General features: G+C 58.1%; 1 protein-coding gene across 12 annotated transcripts in view; it reads left to right on the top strand.

Moving 5' to 3' along the window:
• Nucleotides 1-23674, top strand: part of NPHP4 (nephrocystin 4) — a 106826-nt gene that overhangs the window by 72058 nt on the left and 11094 nt on the right. For 10 of the 12 annotated variants that reach the window (XM_059374247.1, XM_059374246.1, XM_059374244.1 and 7 more), the window contains 7 exons: nt 259-410; nt 557-748; nt 1136-1323; nt 10601-10761; nt 13873-14050; nt 19045-19170; nt 21602-21813. In XM_059374247.1, the coding sequence (XP_059230230.1) occupies nt 259-410; nt 557-748; nt 1136-1323; nt 10601-10761; nt 13873-14050; nt 19045-19170; nt 21602-21813 (1209 nt within the window). The remainder of the gene's footprint in view (nt 1-258; nt 411-556; nt 749-1135; nt 1324-10600; nt 10762-13872; nt 14051-19044; nt 19171-21601; nt 21814-23674) is intronic. The other 2 variants (XM_059374242.1, XM_059374243.1) reach the window with 2 other exon arrangements.

The following is a 23674-nucleotide window of genomic DNA, read 5'->3' as shown; positions in this document are numbered from 1 at the left end:
ATGCCCAGATAAATTAGAATTTCGGAAAAGCAGTGATTTTTTTAGTGTAAGTCTCGAATGTTTCATGGGACATACTTACATTATACCCACATTACTCCCTGTTTGCCTCAAGTGGAAAAGGCGCCTGGGCGTGCTGTAGTTTCCTTTGCTGAAGCTGGCCGCCGGACGGAGGCGGTTCGTCCGTGGACACGCCCCAGCCCAGCTTCCTGGGTGGTTACAGGCTTCTTGTCGTCCTCACCTGGGCCTGATTTTGCTCAGCAGGAGCTGCCCCCGGAGGGCAGGATCTCTCACCTGGAGGCCCAGCTGAGCCAGGCGTCCTCGGTCCTAGGAGCGTCTGTTGCTGAGCAGCTGCGGGAGCTGCCTTTCACACCGGTGCACACCCCGATTGTCGTGGGAGCCCAGGCCAGGAGGTGAGGGGTGGTCCTGACGGCCCGGCACGTGCTGCGCCGTGAAGACTGGCTCTCAGCCACAGGCTTCCCCGGAGAGGGGGGTCCCTGGTCCTGCCTGTCTGCCAGCCCTTTCCTGGAGGCCAGCCTCCGTGGTCCTTGTGTTTCAGCTCTGGGAGTAGGCTGTCTCGAGCCTCGATGGTGCTCCTGCAGGCTTCCGGCTTTCCCGAAATTGTGGATGACAATAACCAACCAGCGGAGGCTGTCGATCCTGCGGATCCCGTGAAGTTCAAGCTGGAGAAGGAAGAAGCGGACGGTCTGCAAGGCAACGAGATAGTGCTGCAGTTCCTGGCCTTCAGCAGGTGCGTCCTCAACACTCCCTCTCTTCCCCGGCTTCTGTGTGGCTCAAGCCGGCAGAACTCCGTGCCGAGGGCTTGCCGGGTGAAGGAATGCTGCTTGTGTTTTCATCTGGTTAGGACGCTCACATAGCCCTCTCTAAATACTGTCAAACCGGCCTTGCCCGACCTTCTGTAACTGAACGTGGCCGGTACTGTATTGGCTGGTTCTCCATCTCCGCGTGGCTCTGAGCGCAGCGCTCTCCAACTGGGGCTCAAGTGGGCTCCCCTGATCCCGCCAGACCTGCTCGCATGGGTGGACCAGGCAGCGTCTGGCCTGTGGTGCTGGACTCTTGAAAGCCCAGGTTCTCTGCCGTGGATGCCTGATTAACTGGGGGCTCTTGTTGGATTCAGAGCGTCCCAGGACTGCCAGGGAGCGCCGTGGCCAAAGACCGTGTATTTCACCTTCCAGTTCTACCGCTTCCCGCCCGAGACAACGCCACGCCTGCAGCTGGTCGGGCTGGACGAGACAGGCCGGACGCGCTCCGGTTCCCTGTCGCATCTCCTGGTTCTCACTGACAAGGATGGCTCCTCTGACGCGGGTAAGTGCTCATGCGTCCGGCAGGTGTGAGAAATCCAGCCCCAAGCTGTGTTTGTAAAATTTATTCTTTACAAAATAGTGTACGGTGAAGATTTCCAAGCACATACAGAATTTGAAAGAACAGAATTATAACAAGCCAGTGGTCCTGCCCGTGAGTGCTGTCCAGCCGCTGCCAGCGGCGTCCCCACCCACACCCCAGGTCCCTTGGAAGCAAATCCCAGACCTGTGTGATTGCATCTGTGAGTCTGTCCTTACTAGGTCTGAACACTAAGGCGTCCTCTTTGAAAAACATGCATGCAGGATTATCCCACTTAAAATGAGTGATAATCCCTTAAATGTCATCAAATATTTAGCTAATGTTAAAATTTTCCCAATAACTTCATAAAAATTTCTTTTTGTGGATGGAGAAGGGTTTGGTTTGTTTGCTGTGAGGAGGCTACAGCTTGTAGTGGCTTGTGGAGGTCACCATCTTGGGCCGGTGTGTGTCTGTCTGCGGGTCCCCTCTGCCCCCTCACTGGGTTGTCGTGTTACCGGCTGAAGGAGCTGCATGGCTCCAGCCTGTCCTGCAGAGCTCCCCAGTCTGCACGTGGGTTTTGCTTTCCAGCGGGGACGTTGTGAGGGTCCCTCCTGTCCCCTTTCTGCTGGCCATGGGGAGTGAGATCTTTGTGTGTGGTCGGAGGCGTGATTGTGTTTTCCGTGGGAGCTCCCTGGGGCGGGGGCTGTTCTCACCCCTCCCGCAGCGGCGCAGGGACCCATCCGTCCTTGCTGTGCCGTGTCCGTGGCCGCCGTCAGGACTGTTGCCCACAGGCTGGTTATTTTGCTCCAGGTGGAGCAGTGCGGACGTTCTCCTTCCGGAGCTGGGGTGCTTCCACAGGGAGAAACTTCCCCTGGCCGCCTGCTGACTTACCTGGCGTGCAGCCCATGCGGGAAAGGCAGAACAGTGCTCAGTTCTAACCTTTTAGTTCCAGATTTTCAAAACAGTGAGCCAGTTCCTTACCATCCTTTTGAGATGGGGCCAACGGCTTCTGTTTCTGCCATTACCACACTAGTGCATTTCCGCTACAGTGCACGCAAACATAGCAGATATGTTGTCGCTTTTGCCTACGGTCAGTCACCCCTACGGCCAGTCACTGGGCCTGTGAGAGCAGAGCTGGGCGCCCTTGCTGCCTCTTCAGAGAGAACAGGTGGGAAACGCCATATTAAAATGCTAACGGAGGGAAAGTAGTTTAGCAACATTAGCATCAGCCAAAAGAGACAAAAGGCAAATGCGGTGCTGAGGATAAAGGAGCCTATTAAATATAATCAAGAGAATAATCACTAGGAAAATAAATAATTCTGAACCTGTGAACTTCCAACAAGCAGCCTCAAAATACAGAAGAAACACTGACAGATGTTAGAACGAAAGCTGACGAGCCACAGTCGTGGAAGGGCTGACATGCCCCTCCGTGAACTGACACATCAAGCAGAGAATAATCGAGGATATTAGAAAAATACAGTTTAGAAAGATGATCTTATAAAGCCGTAGAACCAATTCAGAGGATGCGCGTTCTTCCTGAGCACACTTGAGACTTAGGGGACTGATCGTTCATGAGTCTGTGTGCACGTCTCAGGCCACCGTGCGGGCCTCACCGTGTTCCCAGAGACCCAGCGTCCGAGCTCACGGCAGGGCGTTCTCTGACGGCAACACCATGGGTCAGAAATTGACCCATGGTTCGAAAGGCTCCGAACTGCTGGGGTTTTTTTTTTTTTTGAAACTTTAAAACATACTTTTAATTATTCCTTAGGTCAAGAAGAAATCAAAATAGAAATACTTATTTTAAACTGAATCACAAAATCCTATTGCAAATATTTCAAAACAAGTGACATATGGCTAAAATGATGTTTGCAGGAAAATTTCCAGGTTTAATTGCTTGTATTGGGAGAAGAAGAAAGTATTTTTTAAAATGCTGATTTAATTGTTCAACTCAGGAGGTTTGGGGGAAAGAACCTGAAACAAATCCAATAAAAGTAGAAGAAAAGAAGTTTTATTTTTTTAAAAAGGTCTTTAAATATTTTTATTTATTCATTTGAGAGCGAGACCGAGAGAGGGTGCGCGCATATTTACCAGTGGGGAAGAGGAGAGGTAGAGGAGCCGACTCTCCGGTGCTGCGGAGCCCGACGCAGGCCTCCGTCCCAGGATCTGGAGATCATGGCCTGAGCTGAAGGCAGGCTCTGCACCTTCTGAGCCACCCAGTTGCTCAAAGGAAAGAAATTTTAAAATAATCATAAATGCTTAGAAGGCAAACAATAGACAGTGTTGGCCAGTCAGTTGGGCACACAGCTACACGGGGTAGTGCTACCCTCCCTTGCCCAAAGTCAGATCCGGTACCGAGGGTCAGAGCTGTTGCAGGTGCTGGTCAGCCCGAGAGTGGGGCGTGCTTGCTGGCGCTCACCCCACTGGATGGGCTTTGCCAGTGGCAGAGGTCAGACCACCCGACCGCAGACTTGGGGTCGCACCCTGCTTGCCTGAGGACCTCGGCACCCTCACTTCCTGCAAACAAATCTGGAAAGAAGAGAGAGGGGATGAGGGCGCAGCTCAGGTCCTGTTCCGTCTTCCAAACCCTCAGCCCTTGGCCTGGGGAGGAGCATATGAGGGGCAGAGGGTGAGTGCAGGAGGGCCCCGGGTCCCCAGCTTGAAAGCACATGGCCAGGCCAGGAGGCTGTCCTGCGATAGTCCCGGGTTTGGTTCTCTCCACTCCCTGCGCTTCTCAGCCATCCTCGGACCACTTGTCCCAGTCCACCTGCCTTCCCTCTGACGACGCGCCTGGGACCATCGGTGGACAGTTTAGCCCAGGCCCCCAGAAGGCTCTGAAGTGGGTCAGAAGAGTGCACTGATTTCCAGGCCCCCGTGCACCTGTCGCTGAGACCGGCTCCTCTCCCGTTTCCTGTTCCCGGCCCCATCCGCTGCTCTGTCCAGGGCAGCTCACCAGAGGTTCTGTGATGAGGGGAAACGGATAGTGTTCAGGCAACTTAATTCAAAAGGCCAATCACAGAGAGATGCTCCTGATTTGAATACAAAAACCCCTTTCCATTATGAACTTCCCAGAGAGAAATTAGTCTGAAAATGAAATCTTGAAAGTTGAGGTCCAAAGAAATGAAACTCCAAAATAAAATTTTGTCATTATGAATTAAAATTCAAAGTCCAAAACAAGTTCTTTTCAGTGTCTTACCCCCTCGAGACTCAGCAAGGGTACCCCCGCCTGGGCAGGGCCAGGCTTCCTCCAGCAGCTCTAGCCCCGGGGTCCCCACGGCTCAGCGCCTAGCCTCACGAGAGCCTCACATAGGATGTATTTTCTTTTGTTGTTGAAATAGAGCATGTATGCAACACATTGTTCAGTTCCACAAGTTTTTAAAAATTAATAGATTCTGCTGTTTTTCGAGCAGTTTGAGGTTTATGGAGAAATTGAGCTGCTAGTGCAGTGTTCCCACATACCCCTTACCCCCAGCAGCTCCCCTGTCAGCAGCATCCAGCTTCGCAACGGACCAGCGCTGGCGCTTCGTGGCTGCCTGAAGCTCAGAGTTCACAGGAGGGGGCTCTGGGTGCCGCACGTTCTGTGCATTTCGACAAATACAGCCTCAGTGTCCCGTACAGTGTTGTGGAGAATGACTCTCCCCAAGGATGCCCTGGGCTCTGCTTCTTCCTTCCTCCCCTCCCCTCCCCTTCCTCACCACTGCCCTTTCTCCTGACGCTGCGGCTTTACCTTTTCCCAGGGACTCTGCACTTGGACTCACACGGCATGTAGCTTGTCCAGACTGGCTCCCTTCACTTAGCAGCAAGCGCTTAACGTTCCTCCTGTCCTTGTGGCATGGGAGCCCGTCTCTCTGTAGCACTAGTAGCGCAACACTGTCCAGATGGACCTCCGTCCACCTGCTCTCTGAAGGGCATCACGGTCTTCTGCTGTTTGGCAGTTATGAATAAAGCAGTTGTAAACATTTTGTTCAGGCTTCTGTGTAGACCTAAATTTTCGTCATTTGGGTAATATCTAGAAGCGTGGTTGCCGGGTCACGTGGTGGAGGCCGGTTTGGTTTGTAGGAAGCCCCGCAAACGTCTTCCTGAGCCGTGCCACGCGGGGCCTGGGCGTCCGGTGCGGGTGGGGTTTGGGATTCTGTCTGTTCCCATATGTGCACGGCAGCTCTCACTGTTGCTTTTATAAACTGCATTTCCCGATGACGTGTGGCTTGCGGCCTCCTCTCGTTCGCTTACGTACCCCCGGTGCGTCTTGTTTGGGGAGGGGTCCGCTCATACCTTTTGCCTGTTTGTGGATGGGGCTTTCTTACTGTTGTGTTTTAAGAGTTCTTTCTAGATTTTGCTCCCCCCGCTGTCATCAGATGTGTGCTTTGTGCGTGTTTTCTCCCAGCCAGTTGCTCTCGGGCCCTACCTGTCATCTTCGGCCGCTTGGCCAAGCGGCGGCCCCTGTCCCGTGCACCTCCACTAGAGCACATTTGGTCTAGCAGGAGACACGGCAGCCTCCTGAACGGAAGCTTCCGGAACCCTCGGCCCTGGGCCTGGAGCCTCCTCTGCCCGAGGTTCCTCCGCTCCTCGGAGTTCCGGGTGTGAGTACGGTCGCTTCTTGTTCCCGCCATGGCTCAGGACAGGGTCGTGCCTCCGGAGCGTCCCCGCTGACCTGGTCCATGCTCCTTTGAGGGGTGCAGCCGCCCGCCGCCGTCTTGTCCTCCGTCACACGCGGGGCCTCCTCCATCCGCTTCCTTTGCTTCCTGGCCTGGAGTTGGGTTTCTCTGACACGTTCCTCCTGATATCCTGGCGAGTGGGTCCTTCCTTAGCACGGCAGCTGGAGTCCCTGAGCTCTGGGTCACCCGAGAGCCCCCTGGTCTGGAGAACTCTCGTCCCGGGGTTCCCCAGCCCTGCTCTGGGCCCAGCTGGTGCTGCCTTGCCTGCCTCTTCCGTGCTGGGTCTCCTGGGTCCTGTGCGTTCTCCGCCTCCGGTCCCACGGCCCCGCCTCAGGAGCCTGCGTCTATGCAGCTTGAAACGCTTGCGTTAACTCTTTCTCTCTTCCCTCCGTCACTTGAAAGTCAGTAGCAGGCGAGGTGACCGTTCACCTCCGAACACACAACAGCCTTCACAGAAAAGCAGCCCCCGTCATCCTGATGAGGACAGGGACCTCACAGTCCCTTTCCCAGTTTCCCTCCGTGTCCCTTATAGCTACTGTCCTGCTCTGACATCCAGTCTGGGTCCTGGGCTGTACAGGGGTCGCCTCCCCGGTCTCGTCTCATCTGGGGTAGTCCCTGTGTTCTCCCAGGGACAGAGGTGTCTGAAGGGACCAGGGGAGCAGTCACATACAGTGCCATGCTGTGTGTGTCTGACCATTGACACTGGCCCCTGGAAGGTCTCGTGCACGGGTGGTTAGAGCCGGTGCTCCGTCTGGTCTGGATTTGGCGTGAAGCTTCATGGGCTTCACGTGGTGGCCGTCAGCTGGGGGCGGTCAGCCCTGAGACCAAGATGTGCGCGCTGCCCTGGCTGAGCCGGTGGGCACCCTGTCAAGTCTGTCGTGTTCTCTGACGTGGTGGTATTTCCTTTATGCTTCTAAATTCCCGAGTGGCGGACATGAAGGTGTTCTCCTCCCCAGCTCGTAAACAGAGCCACATGCGGCTGCCCCGTGGGCTTGTGGGTTTCATTTTTCACATGAGGCTTCTGGTCTGATTGTCGTTCGTCCTGCTGTGCGGCAGGAGACCGGGTTCCGGTTTTATCTTTCTTCAGATGCCTCTGCTTTGGACCCAGTGCCGTTGGCTAGAAAGCCCTTCTTCTTCAGTGACTCGAGAGCCGCCCTTCTCATATACCCACTTTTTATTGCTTGGGTTTATGTCTGGATTTTATACTTTGTTCCATTAGACCAGAGGTTGGCAAGCTGATTTCTGTTAAAGGCCAGATAGTAAATATTTTAGACTTTCTGGGTTACATATGTTCTTTCTGTAATCTTCTTTAACAGTCCTTTAAAAATGCGAAAGCTCTTCTTAGCGCCAGCTGGCTCGGCCCGCGGGCTGTGGTTGGCTGGATCGGCATTACACCGTCCGTCCGCACACGGCGGGCAGGCCGCTGGGTCCGATGGACAGACCCCTCCAGGTGCTGTTCCCTGCAGGGCACCCTCCACCCCTTGCCGACGTACTGGCCGGGCTGGTTTCCCGCATGAATTTGTTAGTCCTTGACGCGGCTTCTGCTGAATCCATGGCTACGGCAAGCAGAGCCGTCCTCATGGGGCGGGAGCTGCTCTCCGGGGACAAGGCCGTCCCTTCGCGTGCTCATTTCTAGCCCCGGACTTTCCGAAGATACTGCAGTGACCCTCCTGCAGGCTCTGCCAGTTTCTTGTTTTCTGACCAATAAATCTTGTCTTTATCTTGGTTACCTTGTTTTTTAGTATTCTCCTGTGTTATTTTCCTAATTTGACTTGCTTAGTTAATTTATTTTGATTCTTTTGTTTTTGTGGATGCAAAGTATTAAAGGCTATGAATTTTCCTTTGATTATTGCTTTATGCTTTGGTGATTCAGATAAGTAGTATTTTCATTCTTTTCTAGAAAATCTGGATTTTGTTTTTCACTTGACAGAGAATAATTTACAAATAAGTTGTAAATTTGTTTTTAAGAAGTTGTTTCCAGTTTCTTGTTTGTGGCATTGTTGTCTGAGAATATTGTTTATTCATTTCTACCTTGTGGGGCATATTTAGGGTTTCTTTGTGGCGTGATACATAGTTAATTTTTATTAATGTTAAATTTTATTCATAGATGATTTATTAATCTAATTTTTATTAATGTTATTAATTTTTATTAATTTATTGACATTTTATTAATTTATAATAGTTAATTTTACTAATATTAATTTCATAGTTAATTTTTATTAATGATTTTAATTAATTTCGAAATACACTTGAAGTGTGTGTTTGGTGTTGCTGGAGAGCAGTGTCACGCATGCATGTATTCTACCTAAAGAATTAGCCGGCCTGGCCTTCCGTACCCTTGTCTGTTGTCCACTGGACCTGCCTTGAAAACAAGGTGATTTAGTTGGTTTCTACTATTATTATGTTTTTGTCTGTTTCTCCTCGCGTCTCTGGGTTTTTGCTTTGTCATCTGAAGTGTGGCTCTCCCTAGCTGCTGTGTATTCCTCGCTTGTCGTAGACTGTAGAGGTGCTCATCGTCTGTGGGGTGTGGATGCCTTCGCGGAGCAGGGGTGTTTGTGGGTCAGGAAGGAGGGGTGGAGCCTGAGGACCGTCCAGCCAGAGGAGGAGCACCCACCACAGTCGCATATGGGTGTGTGGTGGGACTGAGGCTCAGGAAGGAGGCCGGCCGGGCTGGGCTTGGTGTTTGTTGGGGGGCAGGTGAGAGAGGTGAGCGTGGGAGCCAGAGCGGACCCTGGGGAGGCTGCCGAGGAGCCTTGTCTGAGCCAGACAGGAGTGAAGGGACCCAACCCTGTGGGGGGTGGAACAGGGCACCTCCAGCCTGAGAGCCGTGAGGCTGGGCCCAGACTCGGTGGCCCCCACACCCCACTCACCTCCGCGAGTACTCAGCATGCTGTCAGCTCTGGGCGCACGCCGTGTGTCACCCCGTGACCATGAGCTCCGTCAGGCCGGGACCCTGTCCATCCCTGCTCCCATGTTGTTTCTGTGCAGTGCTTGGCACGTGGGCTGGGGGCGCCCAGCAGTTGCGTGTTGAGTGTGAACTCCTCGTGCGTCTGAGTGGTCGGACTAGTGGTGTTGGAGCGGGAGGCAGCTGGCAGGGGCGTCGCAACGGCCTGGGGCCCAGGAGGCACTCCCGGCTGATGTGAAGAGGAGCTGCCTGTGGGGGCGGATGGAGGGTCTGGTTGGGACCTGCTTCCCTGGGGAGCAAGGAGAGCTCCGGGTGGAGAGTCTGTGGGTCTGGGGGACATGGAGGTGGAGCGCGGCACTCCAGGGCCCGGTGTCTGTAGGTGTCATTTGGGAAGTTGGCCCGCAGAGTTCACATCTGTTCTGCCTCTGCAAATCTGAAGTCTGAGCCGTGTCAAGCCGGTGCCTGAGCTCGTCCTTCTCCTGCATCCCCGGTGGGCCTGGTGTGGGAAGCGGCGCCTTTAGTGCCGGGAGCTGGGCCCTGGGTGTGTATAGGTCTTTGTTCCTGTCCCCACCATGTGTCTGAGGAGCCAGCCTCAGGGCTCCCTTGCTGCGGGGGTGTCCTGACAATGGCCAGAGGCCACCGGCCACCCAGGTCTCAGCTGGCTGGGGGCTCTGGGGCCTCCAGTGGTTCCGTTACTTTCCTCACTTGTGACGTGATGCTGGGGACTAGCCTGCCGGGGCGTGGAGTCATTGCTGTCCACTCCCTCAGCCTTTTCCCCAACTCCTTACTGTGCCTCCACTCCATGAGGCGCTGGTCTTGGCGCCGTGTCCCTTGGGCCCACGAGAGTCCCCACACCCCCACCTTCCCGTCCCCCACTGCTGTGTCCACTCCAGCCTGCTTCCCTGCTTCAGCAGAAGGACCATTCTGGTCTTGAGAACAGGGGACAGCCTGGGGCCGAGGTGGCTGGAGTCGGGGTGAGGATCACAGCCCAGTCTGGGACCTGCCCCCCAGTGCTGATTCAATATGTGCCCTTGGCCCCAAAGTCACTGTTCTGCTTCCCCGGGGGCTCTGTAAATGTGTTATCGATGAGAAGGGGGGAGTGTCAGGCTGTGCTCCCCAGCTTGGCCGCTCCCTGCACAGTAACTCATGACGATTTCAGTGGCGTTTTTGTCAACTTGGAACTGATGGTGATGCCACCTGGGGGAGCCGAAAGGCGGGGTATACAGTCCACTGCCGTCTCGGTGATGAGCCTGAGAGCTGGTGCCCCCCGGGGAGGCACTGTGCTAGCGCAGCGCTCGGGGCCCTGGGCTGGAGCTCCGCATGGGCATACGTTCTCCCAGTTTTGGTGGCAGACCACGTCTTCCTTCAACCCTGCACGCGGAGTAACAACCTCTCCGGTGCATCCCCATCAGGACGTCTGTCCCCATTCAGGATAGACTGTTTTGCACGGACTCGGTGAAAACCATGAATCGTATTCCGGGAAGAGTTCAGGTTTTGCATTGGAAAGAAATGGTGACTTCTGGATGGGACTCTCTATTTCGTAAATGTGGGTATTTTATGATGTTTGGATTAATGTGTTTATTAAGCTGCGGTTATGATGGAAGCAGAAACTCACGATCATGACCACAGCAGGGACTGTTTCAAAATATAAAGATGGTAAATGACTCAAGTCACTTTTGGGCTCATTCGAGGCCTCTTTGGACAGGGTCTCCTGGCTTTCAGCTCAAGTACCTGGTGGATCCTGGGTTCCTGAAGCCCGGAGAGCAGCGCTGGTTCACCCGCTACCTGGCCAGCCAGACCCTACAGATTGACGTCTGGGACGGAGACTCCCTGCTCCTCGTGGGATCTGCGGCCGTCCCGATGAAGGTGGTGGCTCGAGGGTAGGGTGTCCCCCTGGGAGGGCCTGCTCGGGAGGTGGTGCTCTCCCACTGAGGAGTGCTGTGGTCCGACTGTGCACAGATTCTGTCCCTCCCCTGAGGGAGGGACTTTCACAGAGTCCCCATGGCGCGAAGCTATGTTGTATTTTCTGTCGGTCAGCTCCTCCTACAAACTGACCGCAGGTAAGGTCACCTTCGGCCCCCTCCCGCGTCCTGACAGTGAGGACACCTGTTCCCTGTGAGCAGGGGCCTGGCCCGGGGTGGGGACGGGGTGAGGGACGTACTGGGCTGTGCAGAGGTCGCCTGAAGCCTGCTAGCAGTTACTTGAACTGTGCTTTTCGAATTGTAGTTAGAATTAGACTACTTCTTTCTCTAAGTGTGCTTTCCGTCTTCCTCGCATACTAAAACCTAAATCCCCGTGTTAATTAAACATTCCTCCCTGGGGTTTCTCCCCGGAGGGCCAGCGTAGTTTCAGGGCAGCTCCTGGGCTCAGACCTGGGGACACGGTGTCCCGGCTGCGGGGCGGCTGTGGGAGGGGAGCCCCAGCTCCTGCGTCCCAAGAGCCCCCCACTCTCCCTGACTCATACTAGTGCACTTCCTTCTGGATTCCAGCCTCGGGTGCCCCTCCGTTCCCCCCACTCCCAAGCCTCGCCCCTGCCACAGCCCATGTGGTCACCAAGACCTGCAACCCAGCCCACCGCTCACTCCTTGGCAGCCCTCGCCATGACGAGCTCATGGCCCCGTTTGTGGTGTGCCGGCCGCGTGCTCTGCTCCCCCGATACCCTGCTCCTCTGCCCCTGGGGTGCTGCCTGTTCCCCTCTTCCCTCGGAGGGCTGACCTGGCTGCACCATCCCTCCTCTGGCCGACTCAGGTGTCCGTCCCTGAGGAGTGATGCCCCCAGGGGGCGGGAGGTGGGGTCACCTGTGGGGAGCACTCAGCAGGTGCGGCTGACCTTCTCATTCCTCACCCTGGTCCCTCAGACCTTCCTGGGGCATGGTGAGCCTGTGGGATCATCATGGCCATTGCTTGTCTGTCTCTGATGCCGGCTGGTGACATCCTGGTGGGTGGGAATGGGACAGTCACTCGTCCCCAGCACAGTAATGACCCACAGTGGGCACCGAGCAACCGGGGACTGGGAGGAAAAGGGGTGAGGAATGGAGGGAGCAGGGAGGAGCGGCCGGAGGGAGGGGCGGCCGGAGGGAGGAGCGGCCGGAGGGAGGAGCGGCCGGAGGGAGGAGGGAGCGGGGTGGGCGGGGGGGGGGGGGGGCGGGGGGGTGAGGGAGGGGGCACTGGAGGGGCTGGGAGGAGCCCCTGTGAACTGGGGGCCTGTCACGGCCCCAGCCTCCGCTGCAGCCGAGCCCCGTGTCCCCGTGTGCTCGCAGCTGGAGATGAAGTTATTTTATCTTGTCCTCCGCGAAGACCCTTGAAAGGAGTGCTGTTGTGATTATTGGCACTTGGATAAATTAAAATTAAAATTTACTTTTTAAAATATAAAGTATTTAACTTCAAAATTTATAGAGAAGGGGTGGGGAATTTGGGTAAGAAGAGAGAATTCCAGTCGGGTTTGGCAGGTGGGCTTCCTGGAAGGTGTGGCGCACCGTGGCTCGTCTCCCCGGCTTGTGCTGTTGGGCGCGTGAGGGATTTCTGCTTTTCTCTTGGGACGCCGCACGAGCGTCTCGAAGGACCGTGTGCCCTGTCCTCAGCTTGTCCCCGAGGACGCGACGGTGTTGTTAGGACGGTAGTGACAGTCGCTCCAGAGCCCCGTTGCCCCTCCCTTCACTGACTGTGCCCTCAGCCCAGCCCCGGGCTTGTGCTGCGTTACCCTCACGTCCGGCAGGGAAACTGAGGCCCGAGGTCCCGCTGACAATAGCCGAGCCGGCTTTTCGCCCAGTTCTGACACAGAAGCTGGTGCCCTTCACCCTCGCGCTCTGCTTTCCCCAGACGACAGCTTCTCGGAGCTGTTTCCGAGTCAGCCGTGCTCACGTGACAGCCCTGCACGCAGTGGGTGGGACCCGCAGACCGGGAGCCCCGTCCTCCTCCTCCTGGGTGAGGACAAGGGCGCCAGCTGCGTTTGCATGCTCTTGCCTTTAACGGGTATTAATTAGACAAGAAATCTTCGCCACCCATAGTGGGATGCGATGCCTTGTTTTTCCGGGCCTCTCTGCTTCCCAGCGCCTGGGTGTCACTTCCTTCATCAACGGGCCCTTCTCCCGCGGGGACATCGTGTAGTCAGCCCGGCCACCGGCCCCGGCCGTGAACACAAATGGGGTATGTGGGCTCTGTGGACCCGCACTATGATGCTCGCAGGGTCTGAAGCAACTGGAAGCTGCCAGACCCGCCGGGGAGGGGTCGTGGGAGCCTTCCCTGCCAGAGTGGGGCTGATCGCTGGAGGAGGAAGCGCTGGGACCCTGCTCTGGTCCTGCCCGTCCATTTGTGTGTGAGAAGTGCACATTGAAAGGTCAGGTGACTTTCCCAAGGTCTCCCAGGAAGAGGATCCCAGCTGGGCCTGGAGGCGGCCGTGGTCTTGTCATTCCCCCGCGGGCTTCAGTAGTGCTTGGGCTCAGACCGAGCACTGAGGGGTGAGCTGGCGTAGCAGACAGCACCGGGTCAGGAAGGTCTTGCGCCGCCCTGGGTCTGCTCTCACCGGTTCTGAGCAACTGGGGCCTGGTGTGGACCCTCGCAGCTGGACCTTAGCTGCCCTGTGGCCCTGCTCCTAGCCACTCCCTGTCCTCCAGCCACACTGAAGCCAGATGTGCAGGCCCCAGGTATGAGGGTCTGTACTCTGCATCCTGGGCCGAGTGTGCCCCCAGCCTTCCCGGCCTGGCTCATACCTGGAAGCTCTCACTAACCAGAGGCGGGGTCTGCTCAGCGTCCCCAGCCTCGTTCTGTCGCTTGTTTCCGGGGGTTCTCGCTGTGGAACGGGCTCCAGGAAGGTGGCTGCCTGGCTTGGCCGTGCGTCGTTGGCGCTCACTCACTGGGTAGACTGGGTGCACTTTATGAAAGAGTTTGTGGGAAAAACCAGATATCGAGGACTTAGGTTTTCAGAAGAAGACGGGCTTGGCCTCAGCCACCCTCTGACTGCTGCCTTTCTCCTCTGCAGCATCTGCTCCGCCAAGGCCGGCCGGCTGTGCAGGTCCTGCATGAGCTCGAGGTTGTGGCGACCGAGTATGAGCAGGACATGGTGGTGAGTGGAGATATGACCCGGTTTGGCTGTGTCAAGCCCATCGGTGTCTACACGGTGCTGAAGGGCTGGCTGCATCTGACGCTGGCCAACGTGGGTAAGAGTCCCTGGTGGCTTTGCTGGCTTTAGGCCGTCTCCTGGGTGGCCACTCGTTTCCCCAGTTGCTGCTCTGTCTGGGCAGTGGGTACTACTGTGGGTGTCAGAAGAACTTTTACTGTTTGACCACTGAGTGCCCTCGACCACTGGACATCTGTCCTCCACCATGGGGCATCTGTCCTTGACCATGAACATCTGTCCTTCACCACTGAGCCTACCCCCAGCCGCTGGTCTGTCTTTGACCCCTGAGCCCATCCTGGCACTGTTGCTGTTCCTGACTTGTGATCAGGATTTGGGATCAGTCATCTCAGTCTTGCCCACACTTTGTTTCTTGGTGTCGTCTGTGGGGCATCTCTGTGACAATCCTCAGATAAGGTGACTGGTTCCAGGAGGGCTTTTGTGTGGAATATCAGCCCACAGAACTACTTCATCACAGGAGAGGAGAGGGAAGTGTTCCTCAGCTTCCGTGCTGCCTGGGGATAGAGGAGCAGAGCAGCACACTCCCTTAGAGCCTAGTGCTCTGACCTTACACCTAACGGTGTCCGAGGGTTGCTTTCAGATCAGACACGCTGAGCACAGCCCGGATGCACCTTCGTTCATGGGCCAGTGGCAGGGCACGGGGCTGGCTGCGGCTACAGTGGACTTACCTAGACGTTCTGGAGGCTCCTCTGAGGCCCTGACCAACGGGGAACCTGGGGCCGGCATGCCTGCCCCCACAGGGCAGGGGACCAGAGTGAGCCCCTGTGGGACCAGGGGACAGGCCCACTCTGTCTCCCTCCAGCTGGAAGGATGGGGGATTTTCAGGGGGAAATGGAAAGCAGGACAAAACCAAGACGTTGGAGATTTCTGGAGCCGTGTCTGCCCACACGAGACTCCAACCTCTCACGCTTTATGGGAGAATTTTCCATTCCTCACAGCCCAGGCTGACATTAAAGGCTCGAGCTTTGTGGGCCACAGGAGCCCATGTGGGCAGTGTGGAGGGGTCGGCCGGGGCCGCCGCAGCAGGGTGGGCACGCACAGCCCGTTACTCAGCTTGGAGGCTTCTGCCTGCTTGTTTACTACCGTGGCATCTGAGGCAGCCTGGAATTCAGACAATATGGAAACAACAAAACTCAGGTTCTGGAGGAAGAAATGAGCCGTGTGTGAGAAGCTGACATCATTCAGAAGCTCCTCTGAGCCAGGTTGCTGCAGGAGCGTCCGGCTTCTGAGATCTCGTTGGTTATTTTTGTATTTATTCGCAGCCTGCAAATGTGCAGTGATTCCGAGTTTTAAATCTTATCTGCAGAAGAAAGATTAGCTCCATTATATGTTATCTCAAATCGTCATTTCCATACTTTGCCTGCAAGAGAGCGATAGCGCGTGGGGCAGAGTCAGAGCCGCCCCCAAGAGGGCGGCCGCCGAGGGGATTAACCAAGGGCGAGCGCGTGCAGCTCGCTGGGCCGCGCGGCCACGCTCTGGTTTCCCCTGCAAATTCTGCGTTTTCTGGAGAAGTGTTGTGGCTTTTGTTTCTTTATAAAACTGATTGTTCTGCCACAAGCAGCAGCAGGAGGAGGCTGTGAGCTCTGGGGGACAGAAACAGGGTCGGGCCAGCATCCTAGCGCCCGGCGTGGCGTCGCTCCCCTGCGCTGCATTCACAGGGCGGGTGGTGAAGCTCGACGCTGCGGAACGGGCACCTTCTCTGCCCGTGGTGCCCGTGCACGTGGCGTGTCAGCTCAGACAAGCTCCGTGACGGTCTCTGCAGACTTGTCTGCGGTGTGACGGTGGCTCTTCGGGGAGCTGCTGTCGCTTGTATCTGCGGCCCTTCCTGGGGGCCCCTGGGGAGCGAGGGCCTGCTGCGACCCCCGGCTCCGTGTTCTCAGGGTTGAAGGAGAGCTGGGTGGTGTGGATAGAGGGCCCGGGTTTGGGGTGGGACACAGTGACGTGCTCTGCTCCTGCTGTGGACCGAGGTAGCTGCAGACCATGTCAGGAGCCCTGCCCATCTGGGGGGAGTTCCTGCTCCTGCAGCAAATGTGCGGGTCCCCAGCTTAACCCGGGTCTCCCCGAAGGGAAAGAAAGCCACGGCCGTTGGGATCTTGGACTGCACCCAGAGGAAGTGAGCGCCTTCCCTGCGTCCCGTCCCTGAGTCAGCGGTGCGTGCCCCCGATCTAGTTTATTGCCCCAGCTTCCAATCCAACAGTGCAAGTGCAAAATGCGTCAGAGGAAACGGTGATACTTGGGGACGGTCCTGGAGGTGACCGCGTCATCCTGCTGGTGCCGTGGTGACCGTCATGACTCCTGAGAGCCCGGCTCCAAGGCCGCTGGCTATCTGCCTGCGAGCTGTGTGCTGCGGCTCCTGAGACCTCCCAGTGGAGCGGTCTCCAGGCCGGACGGAGGCCACGGGCGCGCCAGCCAGACGCACAGTCGGGGCTCCTTGCCTGTGCTTGAGTGCAGCCGTGGAGGTTCCCAGGGCCCCTCAGGTGGGCACAAATCCGTTGTCCTGACAGGGAGTGGAGGTGGTGTATGCCCACTGCTGGGTGACTGACGGAGCAGGTCCTCGGTGGGATGGAAAGCTGGCCGGACGGTCTGCCCTCACCGGGGAGGAACAGCGCTGAGAGCCGGGAGCCTGGACCGACTCTGAGCTCGGGGCAGGAACAGAGCACCCCTGGGCTCCGGGGACCTTTGACCCTCTTATGTGGAGAGCAGGGTGGTACCAGAACAGTGAGTGTTGGTGCGAGGATCTGGGCTCTGGCGTCAGCTGGCTGTCCCTTCCCTGCCTGGCCAGGCTGTCTGTCCCTGCCTGCTTGTTTGCTTGTCTGTCCCCCTTGGGGCCTGGGGCTTCTTGGGGACGTGGCTGGTCTTCCTTGCTGTCGTGGTCGCCCAGCAGCAGCCACAGTGGCCTGGTGTGGTGGTTGGAGGTTCACGAACGGGAGGCTGAGTGAGTGTGAGAGCCTGATTCTGTGCCCCTTGGACTTGGGCTGACAAAGCGGGCCCCGCGGCGTGAGCAGCTGAGCCCGTCAAAGTGGTGTCCACACCAGATTCCGTTCTTGGGGACGAGCCTCGCGACCTTGTGGTGCTGAGCTGTGTTGGGGTGAGCTGACCGCAGGGGGAGCAGGACCGTGTTTGGCAGAGGCTCCGCTGCTCCTCCATCTGCGGGGCAAGAGCAGAGAGGCAGAACCCCAGGGAGAAGCGTTCCGTGCTCAGCTGCGCAGAGGCCGGGAACAGTTGAGACTCAAGACGCAGGGCCAGAGGGCGTCCGTCCGAGGGGAGCGTGACACAGACGCGTGCGCTGCGCGTGCAGAGCCGGCGTGGGGGAGGGATGGAGCAGCAGGGGGACTGAGCCTGGCCCCGAAGCCCCCCAGGAAGAGACCCTGGGTAGGATTGTCACTGGCCTCCGTGGCCAGGCCCGTGAGGAACCATCGCAGAGGAGCAGGCCTGCCGTCTGGCGTCTCACGGTGACGTGGTACGCACCTGGCAGGCGAAGCCCGGGCTCGACCCGACGCTTTGCCGGGACTGTGGTGCTGCTTCAGGGACGGCTCCGGACAGTGAGCTCCACGCCTGTCCCGGCGCGCTGGTCTCCTTGCCGGGGGCTGTGGAAGACACCAGCGCGCCTGCGCTTGCCGGGACTGCTGGCCGAGCGGTGACCGCTTTGCGCCCCTGGGCTCGTGACCAGGAGTGGCTCTTGTCGCAAGAAGGCTGGGGGAGGCCTCCCTGTGTGAGAGTCTCAGAAACACGCAGGCGACCTGAGGAGCTCGGAAACATCGAGAACGGAAGTCCCGGGGGAGGTCGCTGCTCGCCTGTGTGTCGCCGGCCTGTAAACCACGCCAAGGCCGTCACTCATATCGGCCAGAGGCGGTTTCAGTCCGTCTGTCAGTTTTGAATGGAGCATTTTCCCCCACGCCCAGACTGGGGCCTTAGTCCTTGCTGTGCCCCGTGGGCTGGTCTGCGCCACACCTGTGTCTGCAACTGCTGCACACTGGGGTCTGCGGGGGCAGCGCCCGTTGGCAGGGCAGAGAGCACCGGACCTCCCTGGCAGGACAGGCCTTCCCTTCCGGACCTCAGCTGGGAGCCAGTCAAGAGGGAGACGTTCTTGTCCGACAGCTGGAGATGAAAAGGACACTTTGGTCGCCGCAGCTGAGGCCCAGCTCGCCGCCGTGGTCAGGGCTGTGCTCCTGCGTCTAGCACTGTCCTGTGGGACAGAGGCGGGCGTGGGCGGAGCTGAGGGGGTGAAGTCCCCGTCTGTGCCCCCGCAGGGCCAGAGTGGAGGCGGGTAGGGAGGGGTGCAGAGAGGTGGGGAACGGGTACCTCCTCCGGCGGCTCCCAGGAAGGTCTCCAGGACGGCCGGGCCTGCAGACGTTCAGCACCGTCCTGCCGGAATCGGGGAGGCTCACAGTGTGAGCATTTTGTGTCCGGAACGTGGAGGGGGTTTGTTCTGGAATCCGACTTCATCGGCTGTGCCCTGCCTCCCCGGAGGTGGGGGTCATGTCTGCGCAGAGGGGTCATGGGCTCCAAGGTTGGGCTTCTGTCCTCCGTGGGCCTCCACATGCTGGGGTTAACGGGGCGCTGCTTGCCGTCCAGCCGGGCAGGCCTGCCATGAGCTCTGTCCCCAGGCTCCCGCCCAGCCCTCTGAAGCCGCGTGCTGCTTCCTGCCAAGGCTTCTGTGTGGAAACAGCTCCAGAAGATTCTAGCTTGCTGAGGCTCGTTGACCTTCAAGTGTGTGTCCGACGTTAGCAGACGCGCACAGAGACCTCCTCCAAGGCGTGGGCGTGGGCACGTGTGAGCCCCACTGCAGGGAGGGAGGGAGGGCTGAGGGTGTGAGCACCGGGAGCTCTGACCCCGCGGGAGAGAGGCCCGCCGTCCAGCTCCCGACTGCCAAGCAGATCCAGAGCTCGAGGGTGTCAGCGGGCCAGGGGGTGTGCACGGGCCCTTTGGAACCCTGAGCTCCCTGCAGGGGAGTTGGTGTGTCTCCTCATGCTCCTGTGGGTGTTCACACCTTCTGCTGGGATGTCTTTAACTTAGGGCACGTGTGTGAGCAGACGGAGAGAAAGTCGAGCTCGTTGCCACCTTCCAGGTCACGGGTCATCTCGAACGACAGCGCCCGGCACTTCGTGGGAGGCAGTCTCCTCACGCGTGGGGGTCTGAGACGTGAGTGGGCGCCGGGTGGGGGCGGGTGGGACTGTGTGCAGGGACATGTGTGATCCGGGGGTGGGCGCGGTGGCTGTCGTGTCCAGCTCAGCTCCCTGCCTGCCTCAGTGGACCCTCAATCTGTGCGGGTCAGCGCGTGCGTCACAGCCGGAATGTTCTAGAGAGGGCTCCGTGGAAGCTGGCGGGGCAGTCATCCTGCAAGTGACATCCATGTTGGGTTCTAGCTGCCCATCTTCAGGGGAGCAGAAAGTGAAAAAAAGGCTAGGATGAACAGAGACTGGTTTCTCTTTGCTTTTTACTTTTATTTTTTTAAGATTTTATTTTTATTTATTAGAGAGAGAGCACGCACAAGGAGCGTGAGCGGCAGGCAGAGGGAGAGGGAGAGGCAGCCTCCCTGCTGAACAAGGATCCTGATGGTTTGTAAAAACTGGTTTGAAGCCCCCATGTTGTGGGGAGTGAACCAGTTGTGCTGCTTGGGAAGCAAAGGCTGACACTTGGAAGAATGTTGTCCACAGCAGGGGCGTCTGAAGTCTTCTGTCTCCTCGAGTCACCCACAGACCTGGAAGCATAGTAGTTGGTGGGACGAAAAACGGGTGTGCCCTTTGGGTGTATCCCCCTGGCGCGGATCCACAGCTGCCCCGAGCTTCCTGTGCTGATGGTCCTCAGACGCTGTTGTCCCGGAGCCCGTGCCCAGGAGGGAGGCCCCGTGCAGTAGCCAGTGAGAGTCTTGAGGCCTCTAGGAACCTGTGCGCTCTGAAGCGCCAGCCCACACTTTGTGGGCGCTCAAGTGTTCTCCCGGGAGAGGGGCCCCAGAGTCTCTGATGCTCAGAGCTGTCCATGGCCCATGATCCCACTGGCTGAGTGTTCTCCCGTTCAGTGTTGAGGAAACCAAGGCAGGGGAGGTTGGTGACTTGGCTGGTTGTGTGGTAAACGGTGGTGAACTTGGGTGAGAATCTGGATTTCCCACCTTGGGATCAGGGCTTCTCTGTCCCAGGCTGGTCCAAGAACCGGTGGCCGTGTTTGTGAAAGCCCCGCCTTGGGGCCCAGCAGGTCGGAGGCTCGGCGAGGCCGTGCAGCGAGCTGTAACTCGTGTCGGTTGCGTGAGCGGAGAGTCTCTGAAGTCCCTGGTCCCCTTCTCCCTGTTTGAGCGAAGACAGGAGGGGATGGTCCCTTAGAGAGTCTGTTGTCCCCAGCGGGCAAGGCTCAGCAACTAGGAGGTTGTGCAGAGTTTTAGCAAGTGCTCCCAGGCTCTGAGCAGCGCTGGGATTTCATGTCTGGTCTCTTTGGCACTGGGTGATGCGGTCTGACCCGGAGCTCGTTGGTCAACCCCCAGCTTGCTTGTCCCCTTCCCTCGGGACCGTGGGCCTCGGGCTGCTCAGACCCAACGGAGGGGGGTGGCCCACCCACTATGCCTGCACTCAAAAGATTATTTTGGGGTGGCATTTTACTTGTCTAGAGCGACTCATAACACCTGAAAAGCAATTGAATAGCTTTAAAATGGTGGTGAGGAGCCGCAAACAGCCCTTGTTAGAGGGGACAGAGGAAGGAGGGGTGAGTCGGGGAAAGAGCTTTCCCGTCGGGCGGGGCGCGTCAGTCGGAGGCTAGACATGGGGGCCGGCGGGGGGCCAGCGCGCAGATTCAGCAGGGTGCTCACTTCCCGCAGGGCTGTGGGTGCCTCAGGCTCGGGGGGGCCCGGGCCCACGTTGGGGTGCCCCTTCTCTTCTGCCTGCGCCAGCTTGAGTGCCAGTCCGGGAAGCTCGTGTGTACGCTTGTGCGCTCACGTGTGCCATGTGTGGCTTTGTCACCTGAAGAGAATGCGGCCCCTCTGCTGCTCCAGCATCTGTCTGTCTGCTCACACGGCCTCCGTGTCCGTCCAGGGTTTGAGCAGAGGCACCCAGAAGAGTCCGTTCCCCGGGGGCCGGGCTGGTCTGAGTTCCCCACCCCAACCTGGGCTGGGGCTTTAGGTCAAGCAGGCAGCTCACCAGAGCCCCCGAGTCCTGATCTGAGCACACCTGGGGTCTGAGGACCTGGTGGGACAGCATCTGGACAGCTCTGAGTGGTCCCTGAGTCAGGAGGCTCTCGCTGGGGGGGCTGTGTCCTAGATGGGGTGTCAGCGGCCTTTGAGAACCCAGAGAACATCAGCTTCTAGAACACGGACCTTTATTTTCCTCCAGAAAGTCACCTAATGGTGTATTAATTGTCTCTAAGGACCAAGATCAGAATTCCTTTATTTGAAAGGCTGGTGAAGGGGGGACGCTGTGGAGACCAGCCTGCAGGGTCGCTGTCTTGATGAATGTCTTCGAAGGTACAGGAGAGGGCAAGGTGCCTGCTGAGCTCCTGCCCTGGGTGAGGTGGCTGGAAGCTTGTTGGGTTTGCTTGAAGGAAGTAAATTCTACACCTTAATCTCTTGCTCCCTCTTTGAACCTTCCAGCAGTAAAAAATGTGGTCCAAGCACAGAAGCTGGCCGACGTGGACCGTGAGCTGGCCGCCATGCTGTTCACGCGCACGCAGCCCGGGAGCAAGGGGCCCCCGGGTGCCCGCCGCGAGGGGGACGCCGTCCGCAGGCGCAAGCTGGAGCGGATGAGGTCCGTGCGCCTTCAGGAGTCCGGAGGAGAGCTCAGCTGCTGGGGGACCAGCCTGTTGGTGAGGCCCTTGTCCACCTCCCACTGCCCCAGGCTGTCCCCGCGTGGGGGCCGCGGTCAGGAATGGAAGCGGCCTTGTCTTCTGGCTGTTCTTCTCCGCGTGGCTCCCCCTACCCCCACCCCCTAATCATACTTGTGGAATGTAGGGGAGACAGAGCTCTCAGCCACCAAGGGAGGTTTTCCCTGGAGCGTCAGATACTTGGAGAGTTTTTATAAAAGCTGGCTCTTGGGCTCTAGCCCTGGAGATCCTGTGTCCACTGGGCTGTGTACATGTGTGTCCATAACTTGGGCTCTTAAGAAAGTTCTTGAGGGGGTTTTGAGGGGCCCCCATGTTGGGGGTCAGGGCTGTGAATGGGTTATCAGTGCAAATCAAGGAATTCATTCCGACCAGAAAAATTCCCATTTTTGTCTAAAAATCTAGAGAAGACCCCGTCATATTTTGTAGCATAGACCTAGGAGATGGGTTCTTGGAGTCAGGAAGCCACAGAGGCCTTGAGAAAGAGCTCTGAGGATCATCCTTGACGTTAAGGCAGGCAGGTGTCTGGAAAGACGTCCCTGCTCAGCCCTCCGTGCTCACAGCAGCTGGGCTCCTGCTCTCCTGTGTGCGGTGTGGCAGAAGATGGGACCAGGCCAGCGAGCATGTCTGGCAGCCCCTCGGCTATGTTGGCTGTCCCCACCACCCACCCCCCTTCCCCACACCCCCGGCTCAGCAGTGAATTTGGATGTCATTAGATTTCTGAATACAAGAAAATGTTCCACTAAATTCTCATGGTTTCCCTGGGCTGGAGGCCTGGAGAATCAATGGTGAGGGACCTGTCGTGGGGACCCGGTGGCCGTCTGTTCCCCCGTCAGCTTCCCCCAGACTTCCTCAGGAAACAGGTTTGTGAGTTCGTGACGACAGCGGTCCGCCTGATGGGAGCTGGAGGTGGGGTGGCGTGTGCGGTCGAGGAGCTGAGGCCCAGGCCGGACCTCAGGGCCGGATGCTCCTGCAGTCGGCGGGCCTCGGGCCGGGGGCTGTGCCTGCCTGGGAGGCGGAGAGCAGTGCCGAGCGTGGCCTGCTTCCCTGGTGGTGACGCTGGGTGCCGGGCATGCTGATGGTCTGGGGGCTTCTTGGGGGAGTCCTGAGCACAGGATGGGGCCAGATGCCTGCACTGGTGTCCCAGCTGTTGCTGGGACAGTCCCAGCATCTGCAGGAGGGTGGCTCTGTTTCCGTGGCATCCGGACGGCAGCCGGCCCCACCGTCTGCTGTTGGTCTGCGTCAGCCACTGTGTGCGCCAGTGGAGCCCCAGCCGTGGGAAGACCGGGCACCTTCTCCGTGGGCCCCCGGCCGGGGAGAAGGGCTGGCGGGTTCTCTCCTCGTGTGGCGGTCGTCGGAGGCTGCTGGCTGTGCAGCAGCGCCGTCCCCAGGGCCCTTGCCTGACTCCGGACCCACCATTCTGTGTTTGAGCAGGTGCCCCGCACGCAGAGCCTGGTACTGACCAAGCAGGCCTGGGGCCCCAGGGACCGGCCCCCACCTCTGCCCTCTGCCCACCCCCTGCAGCCCTCGGATTGTCCCGCACAATAACAGTTTGGGGACACTAACCCCATCGTGTACTCATCCCATGCGAAGACGAGCTTTCTTTCCAGAAATCCTGGCAAAAGGCTTGCCAGTCTCATTGCTCTGGTTGGGTGTGGTGCCCACCCTTGACCTGCTCACCGGGCTCTGCCACTTGTGGGGACCCAAGGGCTCCACCGAGTGCCCTCACCCCAGCCTGGCTGACTTTTGAACCGAATGAGCTGTCAGGCCGCGTTGTGGCGGAGAGGACCAGGACCAGTGTCACGTCTGTCACTGGGGACTCTGATGATGCAGTAGAACGGACCAT

The sequence above is a fragment of the Mustela nigripes genome, chromosome 14, assembly GCF_022355385.1.
Source record: "Mustela nigripes isolate SB6536 chromosome 14, MUSNIG.SB6536, whole genome shotgun sequence".
Taxonomy (NCBI): Eukaryota; Metazoa; Chordata; class Mammalia; order Carnivora; family Mustelidae; genus Mustela; species Mustela nigripes.
The sequence above is the reverse complement of the archived record's forward strand: the minus strand, read 5'-3'. Positions and strand labels throughout refer to the sequence as shown.